This window comes from Polypterus senegalus, chromosome 12, assembly GCF_016835505.1.
Source record: "Polypterus senegalus isolate Bchr_013 chromosome 12, ASM1683550v1, whole genome shotgun sequence".
In the NCBI taxonomy this organism is placed as follows: Eukaryota; Metazoa; Chordata; class Cladistia; order Polypteriformes; family Polypteridae; genus Polypterus; species Polypterus senegalus.
The window spans coordinates 71,115,803-71,143,311 of record NC_053165.1 but is presented as its reverse complement, the minus strand read 5'-3'; the positions used below and the strand labels follow the sequence as shown (position 1 = coordinate 71,143,311).

Here is a 27,509-nt window from a genome sequence, read left to right as displayed (position 1 = left end):
TGGGCCCTTAGAAAATAAAAATTGAAGGACAGTTTTTCCTCACATTTTGCAGGAGTTAAGTGCACAGGACTCCCCCGAATGTGAAAATGTCTGTATGCTCTAAGTTTATTGCCCTTAAACAAGATGCAAAAAGCTGCATGAAAACGCGAGGTGGAATGATCAGTGCACAAGCAAATCACGTCTGTGAGTCTGGCAGATTGAGACCAAGATGTGTGCCTTCCCCTCAGACAAAGTGTGTAGTTCAGCAGTTCTTTAGTGAACTTTCTACAACATTTAACTTATTATAATGATAAAATTATATGTATATTTATGGTAGTAAATGCCAAAAATGATTAATATTACAGATTCAAAAGAAATCCAACAAAACGAGCACTCATGATGACACAGTCCCGTTTTGCAAGATGATGGTGGTGTAGTTTTGAAATAAAACTCCCTGTTTACAGCTTCCTGTAAGCTATACTATATAAAAGAGAGAGATTAATTTCCCCCTGGGGACAAAAGAAGTTTAAGTCAATTCCACTGATCTTATAAAGTAAAATGTTGTTTTTTATGTATTTACTTTCTTGTATGTGACGTATAGGGAAAGTATGGTAATTGTCCAAAAAATGTAATTTTGAGGTTTTGATGAATCTCGACGTTTTAGACCTCCATGAGTCCAAAAATACCATTTTTGGAATTATGCCTGTGTGGCTCTCTCTGTGTATGTGTATAAACACAGTAACTTGAGTACACTTTCACTTAGGTCAACCAAATTTTGCATACAAAGTGTACTGAAGTTACCGTGTTTATACATACACACAAACATAATTCCTAAAATGGTATTGTCAGACTCGGAGAGGTCTAAAACATTGAGATTCATCAAAATATCGAGGTCTAATTTTTGGACAATTACAGTACTTACCCTATACTTTGTATAAGAGAAAGTAAAAGAAAAGAAAAAAAAATTGCCCTCTCAGATAAGTATAAATCCACTTTCCGAGATGCAGTATGGTACAGTGCACATCTTCATTGACTTTTTATTAGAAATAGTCGAATTTAGGGTCTGGGATATTTTGAGAGTTTGTGCATAAGGCCTGTTGGTGGTGAGATGTGCACTATTATGACTATTGTAGTCCGAAATGTAAGTGTTGCTGTAACTTGATACAGATGATGTGATTGCGTTTCTTGTCGCCACTTAAAGTTTATCATCGGTTTTTAAAAGAGTGTTGTTGGGGAGCATCAAAGAAGCAAGTGTCAGATATCAAGTATGCTTTCAAATGATTTCCTCAATATTTGATTCAAGGAAACTGGAACGTTAACTGACCACTTTAATAAGACAGTCGCTTGTATCCTGTATTAGATTGTGTAGTAAGCCCACGTAAAGTGGCTGACTTTGTGCATCGACTTTAAGTGATGCCAGCATGCAGCATCGGGACCAAATGGGACTCGAGGCCAACTGACGCCTGAGATCTGATATTGGTGATGATTTGAACTGTCGGTCCTAAGGCTTTGTTCAAAGAGTGACCTTTAAAATGTTCAGTGGTGTACTAATTTATGTTTCTGTTATTGTTTTAATTCAATATTTTAGCTTTATGCAGTTTATTTGTCAAATGTCATTTGAATTTGTTTTTCCTGTAATAAATTTGAATTGTGAAATGTGTTTATCAAAAAAAGAAAAAAATTCATTTTTATAGTTATTTGTTTGAGCTGCAGATATACGGATGTCAAACTTTTTTTTTTTTTTAATTTTATTTTATTTTTTTTGCATAGTGAATTCTGGGGTTCTTGTTTTTCTCCCCTATGGGCTACTCAGAGCGTAACAGAAAATATTTTTTTAACAGTTGCCTAACTAAACATTATTGAAAAGCAATGACCTGTTTTGTAATTATTTCTTTATTTTTTATGATTTTGTTAGGTCCTCCCAGGATGTCTCCTAAAACGCAGCGAACCCCCAGGGGCCACAGGGTCTCGACAGGACGGAGTGGTGTATCTTCTAGTGTTGAGTTTATGTCTCACACTGCAACTGCAGAAATGTCGGCAGCACCTGCCGCTCGAACCAGTCCTTCAGGTGGGACGTGGTCATCTGTGGTTAGCGGAAGTAAGTAGTTGCCTTCATTTATTAATAGATAGATAGGGTGAAAATCTTATAAACAGATCGATAGGTAGATGCATACATTATACCAACACAGATGCATTATCGTCTGAACACAACAGGATGACTGAAAAGGAAGAAAATGGGGGAGGGACAAGAAACACTTCTGACTCGACAGTCCCAGTGAGGTGCTATACAGGCATATTGCTGTTGGTATAATGGAGCCCAATCCCACTTTTTGACTGCTGGGATAATTCATCAGCTGAAGGCACTCTGTGTCAGTGTCACAGAGAGGATGTGCATCATTGTTCATAAAGGCACTCCTCCTCTTCTCTTCTTATACCTCCCCATAACTGAGCCTGCCCTTCTAATTAGCTTGTTGATTCGGTGGGCGCCTCATGAATTGGTGTTACCAGCCCAGAGCACCATGCTGGCCATCACAGAGTAGTAGAAGATATGAAGGATGTCACTTCCCACATTTAAGAACCATAGTCTCCTAAGGAAGAAGAGCCTGTGTTCTGACACTAGTGCAATGTGTCATTGGTGTGGACCCCCATATACTTGTAGGAGTGGACCACTTCTCCATCCACTTCCTGGATAGTAACATACATATTAGATGCTCTTTGTTGTGGAGATAGTCTGTCAGCAGTTCCTTAGTTTTACTGATGTTAGGCTGCAGACAATTCTAAAGTTCTCCACCTGACTCCACTCAACCCTGTGACTGATATACCCCAAAACAGCAGAATCATTTATTTTTTATTTAAATGTATTATTTATTATATTTAGAAACTTAACTTTTTGATTAACATGCATGTGTGCAAATCCAGTTTTTTTTCTATAGTTATCTTAGTGTTAGATTTAATTATATCTTGTATGTGATTTGGTTTAAGCAGGTTCAGTCAATCAGAGCCTACAGTATAAACGAACAAATTTGTTCTAAAGCTCTGCCAGTTTTATTGACAAGTGTTAAAATTAAAATATAAATGATGTTTGACTCTTAGGTTCAAGTTCCCGGTTATCTCCCAAAGGACACAGGCCTAAGTCTCCTCGACAGAACAGTGTTGGAAGTGCTTCTAGTGGTTCCTCGCTACCCTCTCCTCAGGCGGGTACCATCCCTGCTGAGCCTGTAGCCATGCCTGTTTCATCAGCTTCACCCACGACCACCAGTCCTGCTCCAAACAGGACGATTACGCCATCAGTAGAAGGTAAGTCGCTGCGTTTAATTCGTTTGATATTCAGATTCTAACTTTCTCAGGTCAGTCTGCAGAAAACGCCATTTTCATTTTAACACAAAATTCTAATAGTTAACACTGTTGATGATATCTACACCTCGAGGCAGACCAAATACAATAAAGGACACTGAAAGCAAAAGAAATTGTGAGGATTAAAGTTTTGCCAATTCGAAATTTCTTGCACTAATTAAAAGATTTGTGAAAACGCAATGAGAAGCAAGTTCAGCAAAAGCTTTATAACGACCTAGTTGTGTTACCTGTTGAAGTCGGGTAATAGAATAATTAACAAATATTTTTTAACGCTTTCCTCTGTACCCGCGTGTTTGTGAACTTCTCTTCACTTGCGCTGCCTTTCTTGAGCGTGTTGCCATAAAGCCTCTGTCATTATTTTCTAGGCACCTTTCTTCTCACCTCCTCTCCCGTTTTATACTTGCTGTTTTTGGCGACTCTCTCAGTGTGCTTCATACATCTTTACTCCATCTTTCACTTCCTCTTTCATTGCATCATCAAAGCCAAGCCGACTAATCAGATTGATCTTTGGACCGTACACAAAGATTTTAGGGTTTTATTGTATAGTAGACGTGTTTTGTTCAAATAAGGAACTTCAGCCTTGGGTTTAGCAAAAGAGAAATCAAAGAGGCTTTCTGATTGATATATATATATATATATATATATATATATATATATATATATATATATATATATATATATATATATATATATATATACACACATACACACACACACACACACAGTGGTACCTTGGTATACGTCCGCTTTGGAATAAGTACCGCTTGGTATATGTCCTGTTTGGACATGAAAAATTTTGCTTGGAATACGACTTGTGTGCTACCCTTGTTTACCTCTCGAGAGAGAGAGACAAAGGCACGACTGCCTGACCTCTGTTTATGTGCTGTCCTTTACTTTGATTCACCGTGAATACAGAAATTTGAGTTCCTTCTGAATCAAGCAGGGTGTGCACTCTTGTGGCCTTTTGGTACACACTGATTTGACGTAGTCTCATTTTGTTTGATATTTTCTTGCTTGTTGTGCTTTTTCGTGTTCTCGAGTAGACAATAAGGGAAGGCATTTTACAGGTACTTTAGTACGCTGTTTTTTTTCCATTTCTTGATATAATGCAAGCATTGCATAAAAGTATCAACCACAGTGACTGTTTAAAAATAACAAATAGGAAGTAATGCTTCCATAAGCAGAAAGGTATGTTGATTACCACCATGGCCAACACATACAGCATTTCATATGCCGAATCAGAACTGACTGAGCTGCCAAGTTTGACAGCTAGTATTGATGCAGTGGCATTATATAAATGTTTAGTAGGGCAAAGGTATGTGATTTTCACGGATTTCTAAAAATATTAAATGGAGTGAGAATCTTTAAAACTCTCAGAAGTAAAATCTAACATATTTAGTACACTTACGTTTTGTGCGATATGTGAAATGCAGAAAATAATTGATGAAAAATAAATTAAGTTGGATAGGTCAGTTATAATGTACAAGAGTTGAATGAAGATGACACTTCTTCACGTATGTGTAAATACAACTATGAAGAAGTAACCTGGGCAGGTTGGGGATTTTCTTCAGTCTTGTAGGTTTCTTAGTCCTTCCTTTCATAGAATAAATCAAACATGCTTATTTTAGGAAGCAGAAAAGTGCAGTTTACTGATAGCAGGGATCACAGAACCAGCCTTAACAAACAGCATTAGTTAGCCCTCTGCACTGCTCTGCACTCTACCTGTGCTCATGGGAATCTGCAGCGTGTCTGTTGACATACGCACTATTTTGCTTTTATAAAGTTGTTGTTTAGTAGAAACCAATCTTTTTTTTTTTTTTGAGGTTGCAGTAACAGTTGTTAGAAATGATTGATATCCGTTCAGATTCGGTTTCAAATGGAAAATGTTGTATGCGAAACTCATTTTATTCTAAACTGTCATTTTGACAAGGTGTGTATACTTGCGACATTAAATAATAGAAAAAAATGTTAACACCACCTGCAACTCAGATTCTTGTATTGAAAAAAACAAAGTCTAATATAGAAACGTTTTTGAGCTTATTTACAGCAAGTTTGACTAAAGTATATTGGTATTGTGTGTGATTAGATCACATATATATTTAAAATAAATGTCTTTCTGTTTGTCATTATGTAATTATCTTTGCATTTTGATTACCTATAATTGAAGAATTAGTTCAGCTTATATGTTCTGATATCTTTGTCTGTTTTACTTTGTCACATGTATGCCAGATATCTTGTATTTGTTCAATACTTTGAATCTTACCTAGTCATTCATTTTTGTTTCACGATTGTTTTTAAACGTTTTCAAGCCAAAGAATCCAGGCTTCAAGAACCACGGCAAAATTCACCCACTTCAGGCAAAGACAATCTCAAGGCAAATGAGACCTCACCAAACTTCTCAAAACCTGTTACTAAGGGTAAGGTTCCTTTTAAATTTATTAAACTTAATCTTAATTTGTCTTCTTCCTCTTTGTCTTTTCCCAGTTCTGTGCGAGTTCGATCTGCTTAATCAACCTTTCCCTAAAAACCAAGCCTTAATGCCAAGGAGCTTTTAGAAATTATTCTTGATCATGGCTAAACAGTTCATATTTTACCCAGTTTTCTGTGTGATTTGGTTTTGTTTTTCGAAAGAAGTATAATTCTGAGTTTAGGACTGTAACATTACTTCTTTAGCGCTGGCTTTCAATTAGGATATGCAGCATGGTGCGAATTTCCTGTTTCTCTGAAAACCTGTAGCATCCAAGTCACATTTCATCACTTCAGACAGAAGCATGTGGTACAGTGTGAAGAAATTATTATCTTGAGTTGAGACATAATATCACATACATGTTCATTATCATTTGGTGAAGTGGTTATTTGGAAGGTTCTCTAATTCATATTTTTTCCCTAGCTGTTCCCTGCATGGCCCCGGACCACAGAAAACAAATCGATAACTTAAAGAAATTTAGCGTCGATTTTCGAGTAAGTATTGGTTTGTAAGTCTACTGTGAAATCCCTGGCTGGTTTGTTTGTTAGTTGATGTCCAGCCAGAATACGACATGTTAAATCATTTGACCGTTTTAAGCTGTTCTACTGGCCTGTTTGCTTGTTTACATCATGAAGAAATGAAAAAAACTGTGCCCAATATGTATTTTAACATACAGTTTACATAAAATGCTTAAGAGGTATAACTTGTTTTTTATGAAAGAATGAAGGAAATTTATGTTGTCTACCTTTTATTTAAAAACGTATTGCATTAATTTTGCAAGTAACTACAAAACTAGAACAAATGCAGTTGAGTTAGGCGACCTACGAAATGCGACCACACACCGTATGTGCCCTGTCATGCATACTGAGCACTGTGAGATTGGCTTTATTTCCTGTGTCCAGTATTGCCATGATGGTCTAAGTCTTCTGTGTCCCCAAAGTAAATTAAAAGGTTAGAAAATAATCGGGTAGACAGCATGCTTACATTTACCCGTGAGCTTACCAGGCTTGTAGCACAAGGGGGAGTCCTGCTAAAATTAGAAAATATGATTTATCAGAAAATGGAGCGAACCTTCGCAAAACTGATCATGTCATTTCTCAATGGAGTCTCCACCCTTCTCAATACACTTGTGCCTCCTGCCTGGCAGTGCACTCGAGTTATTGTCGAACACTTAATGCCGAGGGGTACTACAGTCACCAAGTGCAAGTTCCTGCGACTAGCTGGAGACCACTGTGAAGTGGCGGGGACTGCTTTATCAAGGTGTCCTTTTGTGGGCTGCAAGACAATGAAACACACACTGCTAAGAACACTAAGACTTGTCTGGAGAAAATAAAGTTTGAGATATTGCCACATCCTCCTTCTCCTCCAGATTTGGCATGAGTGATTTCCCCCTTTTTGGACCACTAAAAAACCATCTGGGTGGTCGTTCATTCAAGAAAGATGACGATGTGAAGAAAGTGGTGTGAGGACAAGACAAAACCTTCTATTCTACTAGAATCTGGGCATTGCCAGGCAGGTGGGGCAAGTGCATTGAGAAGTGTGGAGACTGCACTGAGATATGACATGATCAGTTTTGTGAAGGCTCGCTCCATTTTCTAACTTTAGCAGCACCAACATTACATTCCCTTTATTTGCTTTGCTTGTGTGTGTTTTTTTTTTTTTTTTAATTCATTGATATTCTCTGCGGCCTTGCAGGTTTAATTTATATATACATGTTCAAGTGTGTTTCTGTTTTAGTTACAACCAAGTTCCACTCCTGACCCTGTGTTTGACCAGATGATAAGCAAACCACGAGACCCTCCTGAAAAGTTAAAAGACGCCCAGTCAGAGAAGTCCGAGTCACTTAATAAGGAGCTGCTGATTGAGGACAACTCTGCCAGCAACACTACAGGGGGAAGCAGCGGCGGCAGCAGCAGTAGCAGCAGCAGTAAGCCCAGTAGCCCTAGCACTCCTCCGTCAACACTTTGCACTTTAGAGCAGCGAAAGGGACCAGATGTTGCCTCTCAGGGGGTCCAGACCTCTGGCCCGGGCAGCAAACATGACAAAGACGACAAGGAGGAAAAAGCAGACACCACCCCAGAGTAAGTCTCTTATTTTTCAATAATACACTGCACAGAACAGCCGACAAGATCACTTTATTAAATGGGACAGTTGGACCGATTGGTTGAATAAATCAACACCTGCTGCTCTTTTTATTTGCGTTTTCTGCTTTCAGACAGGTCAGAAAATCCACTTTGAATCCAAATGCTAAGGAATTTAACCCTAGGACATTTTGTACACAAGTGAGTATTGCTGCTGTGCATTATAGCTTTGTTATGGAATATGGTACTAGGGTGTTGTACCGTGTTAGCCATTATGAATGTAGTGAGAATTCAAGCAAAATGACACTTTTTATTAGCTAACTAGAAAGATTACAATATACAAGCTTTCGAAGCAACTCAGGCCCCTTCTTCAGGCAGGATGTAATCTTACAGGATATAAACATGTATGGCCAGGTGGACAGAAAAAAAAAAAAACCTCCAGGGGGCTAGAGAAAAAAAAAAAAACATTCTGCAAGAATTCCGTGGCCATGAGACCACCCAGCCCCACTGGGCAAAAACTGCTCTGTTACCCTTCTCATCTTCTATTTCATTCTTTCTCTTATGGAACATTAGACATTTGACCACCAAGAGGACACCACTCGGTGCATTTGTCACTTGTTTGTTTAGCTAATAGCTAGGCGGTCCCAATATCTCATTTAGATTCTTCTTAACCTTTGTCAAGGTTTCTGCTGGAAATCCATGACACGGTAATAAAAATAACTATTAATTCTTTACATTCATGTAGTACTTTCCTCACTACTCAAAGTGCTTCAGTGAGTGGCGATCCACTTCAGCCACCACTAATGTGCAGCTTCCACCTGGATGCCATTTTTGCAGCAGTATGCTCACCATACATTAGCTATCAGGTGGTGAAAGGGTGAGAGATAATCAGCCAATGAGAAACGGGAGATGATTAGGGGGCCAGACTTAGCTAAATGCCAGGACATCGGGATACACCCTGCTCTTTAATCTTTAATGTCCACAGAGAGACAAGACCTCAGTCTACAGCACAGTGTCCCAATCACTGCACTGGGGCATTGGGATCCACACACAGATGCCCCCTACTGGCTTTGCCAGCTGCCCAAGCTCTTCAAGGTCGGTCTCCCATCCAAGTACTGGCTGATCCCAAACATGCTTAGCTTCAGGTGGATGACCTTTTCTGAAGTGCAGGTAGTATGGCTGCTGGCTAGTAGTTTGTTTCACATTCCCACATCTCTGGCTCAAGTCCTAAATGCACTTCCGCTGGTGACCCTCGCCTTAGTGAATCACCATTTAATCGAAATATTTCTGCTGGATCTACTTTGTTAGTGTAAGACTGAGACATTTGATGGTCTGGATTAGGTCCCCGCACAGCCTCCTCTGCGTTATATTAGACGGCTGTAATTCTCTCAGCCTGTCAGACAAGGACGTTGTCTCCTTAAGTCCTGGGATGCACCTAATTGCTCTCTTCTGAACAGCTTCAAGTGCTTTTCCTCACCTCCCTTGACATTAACCTCTATTCTTCTAGCTAGCTGAACCTTTCCATATAAACTCTTCTTCAGATACCATATTTAATAAGCTCCTGGCCATTGCTCTGACTTCTGGTGTGACATCACCCCAGAGCTTTTAGTTGCCCTTAAAATGCCCGTCTTCTTGGGCAGTCTTCTTTGTGTTTGCCTCAGAGTGGCTATACTCCCAAACCTTTTACTTTGTGACCAAGGTAAAGATTCAGAACAGGCCTCCTTTATCCGTGCCTTACAAAGGAAAATGAAGTAGCACCTGAAACTCGGTTTGGCGTCCGCGTTTTCTGTCTTAGGGTGGGTTAAGCGATGCTGGAATTTGCTTTGTAGCCTGACTGCTGTCATAATGGACAAATGGAGGCTGCAAAACGCTGACCCTATGGCTGGTGCGCCTAACTTTTGCCTTTGTTGTTGTTCAGCTGCCATTTTGTGGGTCTCATTCTTGGACATCTTGTTGTTGAACTGTGCCATCCTGGAAATGTCTTTGTGACTGGTGAAAAAGCCAGATTATTTGCCTTACTCGTTATTTATTTTCCCCTAACATTTATAAGGAACAGCATTCTATTTCTGGTAAATCGTAGATTCTTAACATAAAAGTGGAGTGCTGTCTAAATGTTAACAGTAGCACATTTATTTATTTTTCCCTGTTTCAGCCTAAACCTGCATCTACACCTACTCCTCCACGTCCTCAAGCTCAGCAAAGTCCATCCATTGTAGTGCAGCAGCATCCCACTGTGTACAGCCAGACGGTGTGCTTTCCACAGATGTACCCCCTTCCGGTTAGCCCAGGAGTGCAGGTAAGCCTGTCCTGTATATGATATGTGTATGTGTAAAGTGGAGGTGGAGGAAGGCGCGATGTGAGCCTCCTCACTTCTGTAACATTTTAAGGTTCTGCATTAATACTTTTCAGGGCATTGAGTAAGTACTGCAAGCATTTCATCCTTAATAAATGTCATTAATCGTTGGCAACAGAGTAAATGATTATATTTTATAACCCTTAACTTGGCTAACAAACATTTTCATAAATTGGTTTACCACAAAAAATTGCTCAAATGGAAGAGTGTGGCACAATTTATAAAAGTTTGGATATTGCAGCAAATCCAACATCCATTGCTGTTGTAGCAAAAACACCCAAATTTAACTTTCTTTCATAAACTGTGAATTTCCCCTTGGGATTTATAAAGTATCTATCTATCTATCATATAGTGCCTTTCACATCTATCTCTGTCTCTATCTATTTCTCAATCTCTCTCTTTATCTCTCTATCTATCTCTCTCTCTATCAGTTTGTAGTTATTTGCTTGCAGAATTTATGTCTGGTGCTGGTTTGCAAGCCAGTTTTATATCGAATTTTTAATATTTGACTATAAGTTTGTACTTAAACTAATTGTCAGTACTGTAGGATCACAGTTTTGATAACGGTGTCCCTTGGGCATTCACATACCTTTAAAGGCCCTTTACATTCAGCTGGCCAGTTTGAGTCCATTTTCTGTGTTGCTGTCTTATTTAAATGATAACCAGACACTGAGAAAATGCCCATGGTGGAAAAAATTTTAATTTCTAGGCATTTTATCCTATAGCCAGAACTCTTAATGGTCTGTAATTTTAACTAGAGGAAAGTTAGGACTTTAATTCTAAAATATTTGTCCAGTTCTCATCATCTTTTTTCTTTTGTATTGTTACAGTAGCACAGGGGTTGGCAGCGTCAGTCTTGGAGGGTCGCAGTGTCTGCAGGTTTCTTAATGAGAAATCAGTTATTGCTGATGAAGCATTTGCTGCTCAAATGACATTTTGATGCTTCATTTTAGTGGTCTCACTTGTTAAGGTTCCCCACCCTTAATTGCTTATCTCAGCCTTTAAAAAGCTGCATTCACCATTTCTAATGGCTCCATCCAACTTGTTTCCATTTACACCTGTGTGGATTCATCTTGCACTGTTTGATTTAATAAAACACTTAAGAGTAGAATGTGACAGACACATTTTAGGCTTCAAATCATTTGGGTGATATCTTTAGAAAGGAAAATAATCTACGATAGTAGAGCCTAACATTTCATAGTGACAAGCCATAAAATGAAATAAGGTCTGAGACTGGCAAGGATTAGGTCGGAATGAAAACCCGCAGGCACTGCGGCCCTCCAGGACCGACACTGCCCACCTCTGTGCAAGCAGGAAGTCCTTGATAGTGTGTGCCTGTTCTGTGTTTGTTTCTAAACACTTTTTACGAGAGGGGGGGATTTTTTAAGATTGGGCTTTACAATTAGTTACAGTAATCCACTGTCCCGTCATTGACACTTTTTGGTCCAAAACGTTACTATTTTTTGTCTTTCGTTTTTGCTGTTAATCTTGCCTCATAAGTTTCTTGCGCTGTGCTGGATCTTTCCTCCCTTTGACTGAATCTTCTTCGCCTCGTCTCCCTTTCTGCTAAGTCTGTTTTAATAACTTATTGGAAACCCACTGACTCCCCATCACTCTTAGGCCTCTAGAGTTTCTCTTCTCAATTGAACACCATTAGAGTTGTCAGTAGCAAGGAATTATTGGGCATCCGGGCTTAACATTAGCAAGTGGCAGCACTGAGTGAAGGTCATTCAGGACTGGGTTTCGAGTGTCCAGCAAGGCGGCTGTGGTAACCAGCTGCCACTCTCGCTTGTCGTTTTTGGCTTCTTCCACCTACATCATTTACGACTGACATAGTGATATGAAGTGCTGGGAGAAGGAGTGGGATGTGTGGGGTGGTCCCCGAGGGAGTGTAATTATTTCATTTTGTAATTTATCTGTGTACAGTGTTTTGTCTGATTTTAGTTATTTTAACTGTTTAATAAATTAATGAACCCCACTGCCCAAAAAAAAAAACAGTATAATCTTTGAAGATGTCTTCCACGTTTTGGTAACCCTTCAGCCTCGATCACCTGCGTTGGTTTTGGTTTTCAGTTTATAAGGCCGATTTCCCACTCATATAGTTAGTTTGCTATAGCATGCGTGTGTTTTGTTGTTTTTTATTGTTTGTTCTTTTTTTGTAGCAGACTGCCATGTACCACGTCCCAGTCGCACACATGCCAGTGAGCCAGACGAAGCCCTATAGAGCAGGTAAAGGTGAGAGAATGTTGGCTGCATTTTGTTCGATTTATAGCTGCATGTGTTGCATGAGATACTTTCCCCATATACTTTCCTGTACAATGCTGCCTTGTATTCCAAAGATGGCGGTTATGTTAAAATACATGAATTTCTTCTTTAGCGAATGCTTTACCCACTGTGCTCTTTATTATTTTAATGTATAAAGTTTGTCTCTCTATTGATCATTTGGAATTTGTGCTTAGCACTTGATTATGATAAAATCAACTTATATTCCCTGGAATAACTGTGTGTCTCTGTCTCGTTCTTTAATATGTCACTTGTGCTTTAGTACCCAACATGCCTCAACAACGACCTGACCAGCACCATCCCCAAGGCACAACAGCCATGATGCACCCGGTGTCAGCAGCAGGACCACCAATTGTAACACCCAACCCTGCATACTCGGCACAGTACGTGACCTATAACCCTCAGCAGTTTGCCAGTCAGCCCCTGGTTCAGCAAGTACCTCATTATCAATCGCAGGTAACGTGTATCCATTGCCTTCCTTCGAGCCGTTTTAGTTTTGTGGGTTTTTTTTCTTTGAACTTTTGTCTCACCTGTTTCCACCCTGTGCAGCCTCCACATGTCTACAGCCCGGTGTTACAGAGTGGTGCTCGCATGATGGCTCCTCCAGCGCATGGCCAGCCTGGGCTGGTGTCGTCTTCTACTACACAGTATGGTGCTGCTGACCAGACACATGCTATGTATGGTAAGGGGCTGGCTGAATTAGAGCAGCAGATGACGTTCAGCTATTGAGGGACAACAATTATAAGTACAGTAACTTAGGTTTATAAGTTGCTTCAATTGCGAGTGGAAGTTAGTACTTTTAATGTTCTTACTTTGCTCTGTTTTTTTTTAGGTGAGTTCACATATAATGGGTTAAGCACCTAATGTGAAAGCCCATGTCTGTCTGTCTGTCCACATTGGACCACTGGACTCCCGTGGACCGATTTTGTTGTCCTTCAAAGAAATTTGTCAAGATGGTTCAGTTTTCGTTCACATATCTCAGATTGCCCTGTATGAATTTTTAAAATTTCCCATTGAAAAGCATTGGCAAATTTGCAAACCCATCCATCTTAAAATGGAGGACCGTTCTGTGGGACTTCAACTAGGAACACGTTTGCTGTTTCAATTTGACCTTGAGGGCAGCTGCTTGAACTTGTCCATTTTGAGGATTTTCCTCTTTAAAAGTCATACAGTGCACACACAACAGCGCCCTCTTCTGGTTCATTAGGTAATTTAGATAGAAATGAAAGGCACTATATGATAGATAGATAAATAAATAGATAGATTATTAATCTCAAGGGGAAATTAACATACTCCAGCAGCAGCATACTGATAAAAAAACAATATTACATTAAAGAGTGATAACAAAGAAGGTATAACAGACAGACAATAATTTTGTATAATATTAACGTTTACCCCCCCGGGTGGAACTGAAGAGTCGCATAGTGTGGGGTCTCCTCAGTCTGTCCGTGGAGCAGGACGGTGACAGCAGTCTGTCCCTAAAGCTGTTCCTCTGTCTGGAGATGATCCTGTTCAGTGGATGCAGTGGATTCTCCATGATTGACAGGAGCCTGCTCAGCGCCCGTCGCTCTGCCACGGATGCCAACTGTCCAGCTCCGTGCCTACAATAGAGCCTGCCTTCCTCACCAGTTTGTCCAGGCGTGAGGCGTCCCTCTTCTTTATGCTGCCTCCCCAGCACACCACCGCATAGAAGAGGGCACTCGCCACAACCGTCTGATCGAACATCTGCAGCATCTTATTGCAGATGTTGAAGGACGCCAGCCTTCTAAGGAAGTATAGTCAGAGCATCAATATCAGTATCATGGAGGATTGACTAAGTCACTTCTCTGCAAGTAAATGGAAAGTGAAAGCAATTAAGTAAGAATATATAAGATTGAATTGATTATAAAGATTATCTGTGGGGGTTATTGTAAAGAACCTACGTCATTAACTTGCACCTAAACTGGAAAGGCGCAGCGGCCCAAACTGATACAAACACAGGATGGGTTTAGCAAATGACAGTGATGTTGGGAGTTTGTAGGGGCGCCTGATCTTTCAGTCCCAGAACAAAAATGTACAACCGCAGCAAATCCCTGATCATCTTACCCATCTTGTATGATTTGTATTCCTGTTATGTAATAAATCGGCTCCTTTCCTTGTTCTTATTTAAATAATTTCAACAAATGTTTTAACTATTATTAATATTACTATTAATAATAGTTAAAACATTTGTTGAAATTATTGGGAAATCATTTCAGTTGCTTTTCTCCACATATTTGGTGATACTGATACGGATTTTATGCAAGTCTTGGTCATTTTGTATTAACAGTCGCTAATTACTGAATAGTTCTCTATTGGGTATACATTTATGTTGAAGGAAATTGAACAGCAGTTAGTTACAGACGCTCCACCACTAACACACGTCATCGTGATGTCACTCGAATTGCCGCCTGCTGTTTATGAAAGCCATCAAGCCGCTACAAGCCCCTCTGTGCTCTGTTGTAAAAGGCTCTTTAACAAGCGGCCATGTAATGTACTGTAGTCTACTAACATGAGTTGCACTTTATTATTGCGATTACTTTTGAAAATGACTCATTGTTACAAATCTCATTAAAACCAAAAATGCACTGACTGACTCTAGGACAGGGGTGGGCAGATTCAGTCCTGGAGGGGCCGCAGTGGTTGCAGGTTTTTGCCCCAACCCAATTGTTTAATAAGAGTCCCTTATTGCTCGAGTAACACTTCTGCTTCACTTTAGTGGTCTCGCTCGTTAAGATTTTGAACCCTTATTGCTTATTTTAGTCATAAACAGCTGTATTTGTGGTTTTTAATGGTTCCTAATTAATAATAACATGCAAATGACAAAACAGACCAACATTTGTCCATTTAGTTCGTTACCATTTACACCCCTGTGTGTATTTATCATGCACTACTGCATTTAATACTTGGAAGGAAAGTGAAGAGAAAAAAAAGTGTAGGACTGAGAATTACTCATCTGTTTTAACTTTCAAATCATTTGGGTGATATCCTTAGAAAAGGGAAGAAAATCGAGGATATGACCATGAGCTGACATGGCAGAGTTAAAGCAACTAACAAGCCATGAAATAAAATAATTTACAAGGATTGGTTTTTAATTAAGCAACTGGGTTGGAACAAAAACCTGCAACCACTGCGGCCCTCTAGGACTGACTTTGCCCACCCGTGCTATAGGATGCCGTAAATAAAAGTGTGGAATGCTCCAACATGCATATCGGTTAACTATGTCACACCTGAATGTTACACCATGCCAACATTGTGCATTTTTTAAAAAATTTTTTAAACACAGTCCTGCTCAATACAAATACTCATGAGAACCAGAAGTCTTTTTCTCCTCTTGTGCACATTATACATTTACATTTGATGAGGTCGCTGATTTCCTGTTCTTTTAATTACATACTTTTTAAAGCTATACTCAGCAGTTCTCTTATTTATTTTTTTCCCCTTCCTACTTAATTTGAGAAGAGATTTTGCCTGACATATTTGCATTTCTTGGGTTCCCTTTAATGGATTTCTCTTGCTTATTGTTCTTGCATAAGAAATCGTTTTTTTTTTTTTTAGGTAATACTTTTTTAAAGTGAATATACCATCTCAAACTTTTTTTAATGCAAAAAAAATGCATTCTAGGTGTAATTATTAGAACTCAGTTTCAACATTAAGTATTTATTAGGTTAATGACTGGTTGGTAGGGTTAGTACGTTGACGGGGTGAAGATTTAACGGTTACGTTGACTTTGTCGATTAAATGCGGGGGCCATTTTAAAATGCAGCAGTGAAAATGTTGGCTAAGAGAGAGCTTTGTAAAAGAAAAAAAAAATATTTGTCAAAGGTTTACTGCAGTAAGGCCTGTTTTCAGGATACTTCTTTTATATTAAAATAACATGAACAAGCAAGTGGACGACTTACTGTGTTGTTAGATGATTTTCACGCTGCGGTTACTGTTTTAAACTGAGCATTCCCTTTTGATTTCAGTTTCGCCCGGTCCCATCCCTCAGCAATACACCCACCCCAGTGCTGCGCTGCACCATCACCCTCAGCATCCTCAGCCATCGGCCACTCCAACGGGACAGCAGCAGCAACAGCAAACACCACACGCTGCCAGCCATCCTGCTCCGAGCCCCGTTCAGGTGAGAGGGTTTCGTAAAATGCTTGCGAGGTGATCTATCATGAGGTGCGCACCTTTTGTTGTGATTAAATGTTCAAAGTGGTCAGAATTGTTCAATGTACTTTAAGTGGAGCAAAAACCCACCTGGGAGGTCTGGTGGCGGGAGGCCAGCGTTAAGCCGATCTTGCATTATGCAGCTTTCAGTTGCAGGGTAAGTCAGACTTGCCGACTTCAGGTACTGATCTCATCGCCGGACTGTGTCAGTGTACAAGGCTCTAAATCACTGGGCATGTCAAATTTATTACATATTAAGTATTTTTAGGTGAAATTTAAAAACACTATTACATTTCTCAGTCTTTTAAGTTATTTTAAAGACTGTATTCAGCTGCCATTTTTGTCTTGGTGCATTTTGCATTGCTGTCAGTTGATTCTTATATTGCTTTCTTAATCTGTTAGTCATTTTATTTCTATTAAAATGTCTTTCTTACACTTTCTAGTTTCTCAAATACAAAGTATAGGAAAGGTATTGGAATCGTCCACACAATCCATTTCAAGAATATGATGAGTCTTAACATTTGAGACCTCCACGAGTCCGATTTATTCAACCTTTCTTTTATAATAATTGTTTGATATATTATACATTTTTTTTGATTTGTTGCTGATGATTCTTTAATGTACACAATATAAAAATATAATCATTGTCTTGTGGTTTCCTCCTCAAATATCCATCCCCATATCTTAGTATACGAGAAAGTCAAGGGGAGACCACTCCCAATTTTTTTATTTTGTTTAAATATTTGGTTTGTTTTAGTTCATTTTATTGTGCAGCACTTTGATTGACACTTGTTGTCTGTCTTCTATAGAAATAAACACGAAATAAAATTTAGCAATTGCATTAAAACTTTCCAGTACGGTTGCGTTTGCCCGTTTTTTTTCTGACAGACAATTCTATGCTAACTGACGGAGCCAGTGCTGCACGCAGAGTTAACAGGTACAGCGAGTTCAGCCGCCATCTCTGCTTCCTTTGTTTTTTTCTTTTGTTTTTCTCGTACATAAGAAATGAGACCTCAGACAGATAAACTTCTCCTCTGTTCGTGAGGTCCTAAACACCAGTATTCCTTAATCCTCATGGCTGCGATACATAATTGTTATACTTCTGGATGAGCATGTAGCGGGGCCACATAGTTAGTGTTAAGTGTCAGTTCTGAGTGCGTCTCGTTTCATTGTCCCGTTTGCTGTTTGTATGTGTATCAGTTAATGATGTCCCCGTAAAGGAGGACAGATGATGGAAGGAGGCCACAGCCGCAAACCTGGAAAACACCTGTTCTTAATTAGCCATCACAGACTATTTAAGTAATCAGGAGAGAGAGAACGAAGGAGAAAGAAGACCATTTTGTTTCAACCACGTTTCAATTTGCTTGCTGTTTTTTCACATCGCGCCTTTTCACCAGTTTGCTTTTCATTTTGCCGGACTGTCTTTCAACCTCCATCTACTGAGTGGTCGATTCACCATCCACCATACGCCGAGGAATCACGGTGAGGTTGCTCCAATCGCTGGGAAAATCAAACAACGCATTTACCACTAGTTCAGTCATCCGTTTTCAGGACAGTTTTATAATAGGACTCAAGTTCACAATCATTCAGTTTATCAGTCATTTTGTTATTCGTCTTGTGTGTTATATGTTACAGGGGCAAGGGAGGGTTTTTGTTGTATTTATATTTGGTGGTGTCTTGTTGTTACTGGGGTGGAGGGATATTTATATCTGTTTTTTGCATGTCTTGTTTCATTTAATACATTTAATCCGTTTAATTTTACATCCTGCTTTTGTGTACTTACATTTACACCGTCGATTGTGGGGAAAAGTTTAATTGGTTAGAAGTACGGCTTGATAGGTAGATTATTTCTCAGTAAATTATCCAGGCCACAGGTCTTGGAGGTGTAGCTGCCGGCTGGGTAAAGGGGTCGGCCGTTACAAGCATTCATTGCTTGTCAGCTGTCATCCATGCCGAACTTCCATTATGGCTACCTGTCTGACGGGGGAGTCGTGGAGCTGCTTGGCTTTTATTGGCGTGAGTTGCGGGGTATGTCACGTTACATGGCTGGCCTTCACAAGCACATGCCACCAACTGCCTGCGACTCATTCAGATTATGCAAGTCGTCTAATGTGACATGGACTTTGTTTGCTGATATTTTTATTTCAAAGCACTAAAACTCAGATACAGTTTTTATCGTTTATCCAACGTTGGTTTATGTTAATTTTTATTCTAAGAAGAATGCAAGAAAGAACTTGTTAGCAAAAGTATGTAACCTCCACATTTGTTGTTTTTTAGAGCCACACTTTGCAATGCTAAGAGTTTGACGTCTTCTAGGGTCTTTCCATTTGTAGTCCATTCTGATAGGGTGATTAGTTCCAGGGCCCTCACATTGGTCGGATGATGCCTGTGCACCACAACTCTTGGTTCATGCCAGGGATTGTCAGTTGGATTGAGACCAGGGCTTCGACGTGGCCATTGTAGGGCAGTCACTTTTTCTTTTGGTCCATATGCCATCTCAAAGTTACTTTGGTTTTGTGTTTGGGGGGCACTATCCTGCTGAAAGATGATCTTTTCCCCAAGCTTTAGTTCTTTTAGAAGACGGAAATGTATTTTTTCTTGAGGTAGTTCATAATAATTCAACAATAAATTAATGGTACAAATTTTTTTAAACAAATCTGTGTCTTTATGGGTACTTGTTATGTAATTACTACTTTGTAAACTTCGTTAATTGCATTTACTGACAAGCTTGTCCCAGTGCTCTGCCCCTGCACTTAATGAAGACAAAAATGAACCTCATTGAACTGAGAGTTTAAGCAGATGTCCGGTCGCTGCTGATGAAAAACAACCCGGCCTAACCCCACCATACGTCACTGTAACCGTAGATGTAGTGCTGTTAGATGCGCAGGCAGTGTTATATTTACACCACACATTGCTCTTAGAGTAAATCGATATACTTGGCTTTCATCTAGGCACACAACTTTTCCCATGCTACCACTGGGTCACCTTGGTCCCTTTTGACAAACTCTCACCTAGGTCTTAATGGAGTACTGACTCTTTTTGTGCCACTCTTGGGGAGATTGAGTTCCTGATATGACTGATGGGTGAACATTTCCTCCAGTCTCAACACCTCAGCCCTTTTGGTTGTTTTATGAAGCAGTGCCTCCTGAGAATTGAACCTACTATGGCCACTGGGACATCTAAACGCTTGGATACTGTTAAATACCCTTTTCCTAATTTGGGTTTATTATTTTATCTTTACTGGGGGCTCTGCCCCCTGCTTGGTTCGCTCACCAACCCCCCAGGCATGCACTACACGCTAGCCCCTTCACGGCTGTGCCGCTTGCATATGGGGAAGCGGATGTACAATAACTATTTTACATTACAGAGGGGACTTAACCATAGTAAAAAATCAATGTAATAAATTTAATGAAAATTGTTTCATGTTGTGTTAGAGGTATTCGTTGCGCTATACATTTTCGTTCTGTTTGGCTTTGAAATGAACATGCAAATTCTTTTTAAACTTAAAATTTTGCTGTAAAACTTCAGTAAAAACAATATTTGGAATTCACTTTTCATCAAGATTGCTTTGAATTTTGATTTTGTGTTTGGAGTTGCATCGTGACGACGCAACGTATAACTGCCCGTGAGTGACTATCGGTTCTTTCTCTCTAATAAATTAACCAACTTTTTCGACTGTTTGTTCCTGTGATTTGTTGTCATAGCTAAAGCTATTCTAACGGAAAACTGTAAACGTTTTAATACGAATGGCATATCAAGATCTCCTGTGGTGTCTGTCATCTGTGGAAGATGTACTACAATACCTTTCTTGTTGCTTGTTCAAATTTTACACGCAATAACATTACAATATGTCCTCCTTTCTACAGTAAATCGGCCGGTTGAAGACCGGACTGTGTTAACGGTTGTAGATATTCTTCGTGATACTGTAAGTTGATGTTTTCATCTTCCGCACCATCACCACCAACTGTTTCAGCAGAGTCTGTTGATACGCATTTAACCAATTTGTGGGTAACTGATCGACAATTTTCTCGTTAATTCATTTGACTTCATCGTTTCTCAGTGCTGGGATTGCCCATGTGCTCATTTCTTCTGTTGATAACCCTTCGGGATGAAATTCTTCAATAAGATTTGGACATAATAAGTCTTTTATTGGGAACTTAAAGTGAGGAAAACTTAAAAATTTATAAGAGCTGAGAGCGCAGGAGTTGTGTCTGACACAAGCATTCCCATTAATGAGAGGTGAGAGGACCGCGGGCGTGTGCCGTGAACCAGAAATAGTTGAGAGGAGGGTGGGACTTGAAAAAATCTCTTGGCAATAGTCTCATCTAGAGATTTTCTTTTATAATAGAGAGATTTATTTATTTTTCAGAGTTATCCTTTAGATTCACGCAGTATGATCTCAAAACAGTGGTGAATGCGCATTGCAAGGCAGTTGTGTCCTCCACAACTCTGAGATTTCATAAGCAAACAGGTTATTTTACTTTATGATTGTTTTTACTTACAGAAAATATTGTCACATTGAAAAGAACAAAAAATAAAATACTGTTTATGTGCATAGAAATTAAAAAATATCCCATGTAAAAATGACCTCTGTTTTGTCAAATTACAAGTGGATCAAGGTTCTGAATAGGCACCGTACATGGAGTATGAATTATTGGGTGAACGTAAAACCATGCTTGCTGTGTTTTAGGGGGCAATAAGAGGGGTTATTGAGAGAGAGCCTGCTGTACGTGGCGCTTAGGAGTGCATCTCTCCTGTGAAGGCCACGTCCTCTACAATTTTCAGTCATAGTCTTCACTTACACAATCTTGGCAGATCGAAGGCAGTTGCCGCACAATCTGATGAGCATCAGTCGTGTAATCTGATACAGCCAGTGACACAGTCTGGAGAATTAGGTTGCGCGCGAGAGTTGAGATCCAATGACCACCCACCTAGAAGTACATTGAATGTAATATAACAAGGAGAAATACGGAACACTGGTGTGGTAGACTTCACAAACGGGAGAGAGGCTTGCTCATCCAATGTCCTGCGTTTTACACACCACGAGAGACTGGGAATTAAGCAAAAAAGAACAAGAAAAAATGGTGCAGAGACTGTGGCTGAACTCATTGTACCTAAAGCCTTCATATGAGCACCCGCAACGTCAAGCAACACCTGGCTGTCAGAACAAGAGGTGAGCTTCCGATACTTTAGAAGCTTCACGTGCCCAGGTGATGAAGTCAACATCCCATCCAGCTTGAAGTTGAGCTTAAGATAAGGTACTTGTGCTTAAAATAAACTTCAATGGGTCCATTTTCCTAACTTGCTCATGTGGTAGCTGCAGTCTTTTCCCAGTAAGCATCGTTGTATTTACAAGCTGCTACCCAGGTTTCATTGGTTATGCTAATACTTGTTTCCTCTGTGTCCTTTATTAGGCATTCATTGGTTTAACGCGCATTAATATTTCTTTCTTTCTTTCTTGAGACAGCATGCTCAGCATCAAGCCGCTCAAGCTATTCATTTGGGGAACCCACAGCAACAGCCCCTGTACTCGACCCTGACCCCGACCCCTCCTTCAATGACACCAGGCCCCAATCCACAGTCTCCTCAGACTAGCTTCACCACTGCTGCCCCAGCAGTTTACATTCACCCCCAACAGGTCCAGCATGGCTACAATACCTCGCACATGGCACACGTTCCTCAGGTAAGGACTACCTGACATGACCCACTTTGCTTTTTTTTTTTTTAGCTGGAATTTTCTATGAAGTTGTGAAGACAGGTGAGCAGAGACGTTAATTGTATGGAGGGTTCCACACAGTTCAACTGTTGACATTTTGCGGCAGTTCAAATTTGGAATTCAACCACAGAATGAGGAAACCGGTCCCTAATACTTTGTAAAGGTTTTGTGTTCTGTCATTTCGCTGTGCTCTGATCTCTGTGCCCATGTTTCTCAAATGACACTTGTCTATTTAAAGGCTCATGTACAGTCCGGAATGGTTCCACCTCATCACGCGACGCCCACTCACCCGCCTATGATGCTGATGGCAACCCAGCCTCCTGGTGGACCCCAGCCTCCAATTCCTCAGAGCGCACTGCCTCCTATTCCTGTCTCCTCAACTACACACTTCTCATACATGGCACATCCCTCAGGTAAAGACCACGGGCAACAGTATGGATGTGGCACTGTGCCGCTCATGCTGTTGGGGCTCAGTTAATATTTATTGTTTTTATCAAATGAGCATAAAATGTATAATTTTGAATTTCTAACTTTTGGTGTTGTGCCATGCTAGGTGCTTAGCTAATGTAATGGAAATGAACTCTGATAGAACTGTAATGCTCCTGCAGTGAACAGTTCCTTATGCCAACATGTCACTGTTGCTGTTAGCGTATCGACTCCTACATTTTAATTTCTTTATTTGTCATTTCTAGTGCACCCTTAAATACTCGTCTGATTGTCTGTTGCTTCCTCACCCCCCTCTTAATATGTTCTGGAAAGAAGTGAGATGGCAGAATGTGTCTTGTTTCCACTCTTTGATTCATACTCTCTCTTCTGCCCCAGATATTTTAAAGTGTAATGTTTTTAATTTCTCATTTCCATTTTTATAGCTTGATGTGTAATGCTATTATTTTTCTTGTATAGCAGAACATTTAAAAAATGTCTTATGTTAGAGAGAGTTTATTTTGTGTTTAGAATCTGGAGCCTGCATGTTCTCTGAAATGATGTCCTTACTTGAAGTTACTAATCTTCTTGTTCATGATGTTAGTTTGTTAATCAGTCAGGGCATTCTGGGAGTCTGCTAGTAATTTTGGATCAGTGTGTATTTGCTCATTTGTAGTGATTTGTGATGGGGGCAAGTGTTGCATTTCCAGTTCTGAATGGAGACCATCTTCATCTTTCAATCTGTGTCCATTCTCTTTACCCCATCCCCCTGTCTCAATGCACTGTGTTTAATATGTAGCTGTAATAATTGCAGGCTACCATCAGTTATGTCAGGTCAGTAGAAGATGAGATGACCTATTAACCCTTTCCCACCTATTGATGACTTGGCCACCCCATCAGGTACAGTAATTGCTGATATTTTTATAGGGTTGTCCTGTTACAGCGGTTTCTAAGCTTAAACTGTAGGGTCTGCCTTTACAAATTCTGTGCATTGTTCTCAGATATTAAAGGAATACTCCAGCACAGACTATGGTACTTTTTTTGATCTGTTACTTACCCCTTGTATGTAGCGATGCATGAGGAAAAAATTGTTAAAACCAGGAGATAAGACCAGTGCTTAACAAACGGCAAATATTAAAACACCCGTGAAAAGAAACCTCCATTTACTTAAGGCACGTAATCTGCATCTCTGACATCTAATGGAATGCTCACAATGTCTCACGCACTCGTGTTTTATAGTGGCAGGGTCCGAGGGTGACCCCATTCTGATTCTTGATTACACGGACCTGATCACAAATCTCCTTTGTGAGTTGACACTCTGCTGTCTTTCTACTGTCTTGTTAATGTGTTTATTGAAGTGTAAAGTGTCCTTGAGTATATGAAGGGTTATACTTAAATAAAACTTATTATTATCATTATTACTAGGGGGCTTCGCTCGCCATTCCCCGTGTTTGGTTTTCCGGATACACACTTTTAAGATTTTTTTTCTTTGAATTATTGTTATTTCATTAGTTTCACTTTTATTTCAGAACCTCGCTTTGTCCTGTTTTTTTTTTTTTCCCCAATGACACCTGGTCCGCGGTGATTATTTTACCTTTGTTTGAGAATTAATTTCTATTTGTTTTGCGCTACTGTGATCTTTACTTTCTTTTTTTATATATTATTTTCCTACTTTCATATTCTTTAACTTTCTCCATGTGTATTGCCTTAACGTTTTTTTTAACCTTTCGAATTCCACTGCTTTCATAATCTCTAACCTGCTCTGCATGTGTATAGCAGCAATGTTTGTGAACGTCTTTATGAAGTTCTACTTTGTCTTTTAATTCTGAGCCCTATTGGACCTGCTTTTTTTTTTTTTTTTTTTTTTTTTTCCAGTTCCGGGCTGATAATTACTTTCCTCATTTTCTGAATTTGCACCTCGATTATTCTTTTTCTTTTTTGCTCTTTTTTCTCTCCAACGCTTTTGAGCCTCTTTTCTCCGCACTGCTTTCTTGTTCGCGTAGTCGTCGACATTTCATTTATAACGTATTGTTCTTATACACTTTATCTGCGCTGAGACCCTGGATCTGTGTGTGCTCAAAGCCTTAGTTTACATGACTGAGTGTATTCCTGCCTGTGGTATTATTTGATATTTGGTGGTAAGTAGGGCGTGTCTTGCAAGAATCTCATGTTCCACGTCCCGAGAGACACTCCTGGGTCAGTCTCTTGGCACAAAATCTCATGTTTAAGGTCCCTGTGAGACGGTCCGTGGCCAATCTCTTTAGTCTCATGGGTCTTTTAAGTGTCTTCTGTGATCTTAACGTGAAGATCACGTCTCATATTTCTAGTGATTCTCTCCAGGATTTTTTTTATAGTAGATTATCGCCTGTCACAATCTGTAGCTCCACTTATCTCCATTCCTTCACATTTATGACCCCAGGTTACAACGCAGAGTACTAGAAGGTGCGGTAGCAAAGGTCTGCGCATTTATTCTAGTGTTAAAGACTACACCAAACAGGTAGTGAGTGAGACAATAGAGTAGCATCATCTTGCTAGGGGTCCAATATGTGTAGATAACCGGGTGTCACAGTAAGGGCAGACTGGCCTCTGCTCTGGCGCAGCCCCTGGATGGAACAGATGAGGGATGCTGGGCACCTCTGTTAGCCTCAATTCATTTTCTTCCTCTCTTTCTTTCCTTTCCTATGCACCATCAGGCCTGTTTTAATAAACGGCGTTTGGCTTTGATAGTTGTTAAATAAAATACGGAAAATGCTTTCACAAACAGTCACAGCACGCGCACTCAAATGAAAATGAGGTTTTGGATCGAAAACCTGCCTCATTCGTAGTAATCACATCAACGTGATGGAGTGTCCTCTGAGAAAAAGGAGTGCGGTTAGAGACAAACGGTTAAAGAAAAGCGAGTGGAAACCCAATCGGGAGGAAAGTGTTTGCCCATATCTGAGGTGCTTCAACAGGCAGAAGGTCTGTTCTGAGGTGCAGTCTCATGAAAATCCAAGGCCTCGTCCACACTACTACGGTTTAGTTGAAAAGTGCAGACCTTGACTCTGACCCTCCAGGTAAACTTTGGGGTAGGGGGCCTCTGTTTTAACTCCCGATCCAGGAGTACTTCCATTGCTCAATTTACTGCTTCTGGAAAGCGAGCGCGTCTGGTTTAGGCAGGGCCACATTGACTCTCGTACAATCAAAATACGATTTCCCACAGACCTGACAGGGCAGCCCCTTCCAATGCAGGCATTCAAACTGGGGCTCGCCAGACAGGGGGAGGCTGTGTCTGTAATGGGCAGTCACCCATTGTCGTGTCCTTCCAGTCTCCCAAGTCTATCCAGTGTGTCCGGCCGCTGCTGCAACATCCTTCCGTGTTTATGTCCTGGCGCTGCTCCCTCACAGGGGTGTAGCTACAGAAATGTGTCAAGTCCTTTTGTTATCAAGACTTTGTTGTCTGTCTCTGGTGTTTACCACCATGGAGCAGAGAAGGCCGGTCGTTAGCCACCAACGAGAGAGTGTTGTCCAGAAACGTTTTGTTTAGCAACGTCTTAACAGGAATACGTGTTGGAGACGTTGTCAGCATATTTAGATCATGCGACACGAGATTTTGTTTCATGGCTGTTTTGGTGGGGTTTGCTGTTGGTTCAGTGTAGCTCACCATTGAAGCTTGTTCTATCATACTGTGTTATCTCCATTTTCCATAAAAACTTGACATCACTACAAACAATACAGCCTAAGTAACAGATTAAAAGAAGTGATCATTTTTGGGTGGAGTATGCCATTAAAGGGCAAATAAAATAATAAAAAAACAAATAATAATAATTTGAACATATTAATGAAACTGCAAGGTGGGTCAAATCAGTCTTTACAGGTTGTTTGTTTGCCTCTTAAGTGTCGCCCACCCCCTGAATGTTGTATTTATGTTTTCTCGTCTTCAGTGCAAACCCACCATCAACCCCAGTTATAGGAGACACTAAACGGCTGCCGAGTTCCGCTTCCTCCCACGGACTCTCAGCCTGCTTCAGCAGATCCAAAGAAACCGATGGCTACGTGATCATCCTGCCAACCCCCTCCGCTTTCTTGTAAAGTCCATAGGAATGCTAAGAGGTCCGTCTGCGGTGGGCAGACCGTCGACAGACTTAAAGACGTTTTTCACGACGTGAAGGAAATTTCCCCGTTTAATTCTCGTAATCAAGTTGTACATATTTGACACTCTGGACTCGACTGCTGAGAACTGCAAAGTTTCTTGTCATTTCACCTTAGCCTGGTATGTTTCTAAAACTCTTCATCTAGTGAACGAATTAACACACCTGTCAATTGCTGCTGCTCCGACTAGGACTTGGAAGACGATTCATCATTCTAACCAATCAGGAAAGAAGGAAAGGAAAATAAAAGGAAGTTTGCAAAATCCCATTTCAAGAAAAACAAAAGTCTATTTATAAATTGACTGTGGAGTTTACCTCTCATCACCAGACAGTGAATTAATTTTTAAGTTAAAGAACTTTTACTTTGTAGATAATATAAATAAAATTTAAAAAAGAAATTAAAAAATAAAAAAAGTTTTAAAAACTGATCTTGTATGTTTGATGTCTGATTTTCGGCCATGTGCATTATTGTTGTTGTTGTAATTATTATGTGAAAATGTTTGCTTAATATTTGATTCACATTGTGGTTTTAAGTGAGAAATTTGAGACA

General features: G+C 40.0%; 1 protein-coding gene across 9 annotated transcripts in view; it reads left to right on the top strand.

The window, feature by feature from the left end:
• Positions 1-27,302, top strand: part of atxn2 (ataxin 2) — a 103,854-nt gene extending 76,552 nt beyond the window's left edge. For 3 of the 9 annotated variants that reach the window (XR_005635905.1, XR_005635909.1, XR_005635910.1), the window contains 15 exons: positions 1,895-2,077; positions 3,073-3,276; positions 5,643-5,750; positions 6,224-6,294; positions 7,538-7,881; positions 8,016-8,082; positions 10,034-10,177; positions 12,397-12,469; positions 12,780-12,973; positions 13,067-13,199; positions 16,504-16,658; positions 22,158-22,373; positions 22,645-22,819; positions 23,644-23,729; positions 26,753-27,302. Coding sequence is in view for 1 of the 9 variants with exons in the window: in XM_039772184.1 (XP_039628118.1) it covers positions 1,895-2,077; positions 3,073-3,276; positions 5,643-5,750; positions 6,224-6,294; positions 7,538-7,881; positions 8,016-8,082; positions 10,034-10,177; positions 12,397-12,469; positions 12,780-12,973; positions 13,067-13,199; positions 16,504-16,658; positions 22,158-22,373; positions 22,645-22,819; positions 26,753-26,781 (2,096 nt within the window). In the remaining 8 variants the exon portion in view is untranslated. The remainder of the gene's footprint in view (positions 1-1,894; positions 2,078-3,072; positions 3,277-5,642; positions 5,751-6,223; positions 6,295-7,537; positions 7,882-8,015; positions 8,083-10,033; positions 10,178-12,396; positions 12,470-12,779; positions 12,974-13,066; positions 13,200-16,503; positions 16,659-22,157; positions 22,374-22,644; positions 22,820-23,643; positions 23,730-26,752) is intronic. The other 6 variants (XR_005635912.1, XR_005635908.1, XR_005635911.1 and 3 more) reach the window with 4 other exon arrangements.
• The last annotated feature ends 207 nt before the right edge of the window (positions 27,303-27,509 follow it).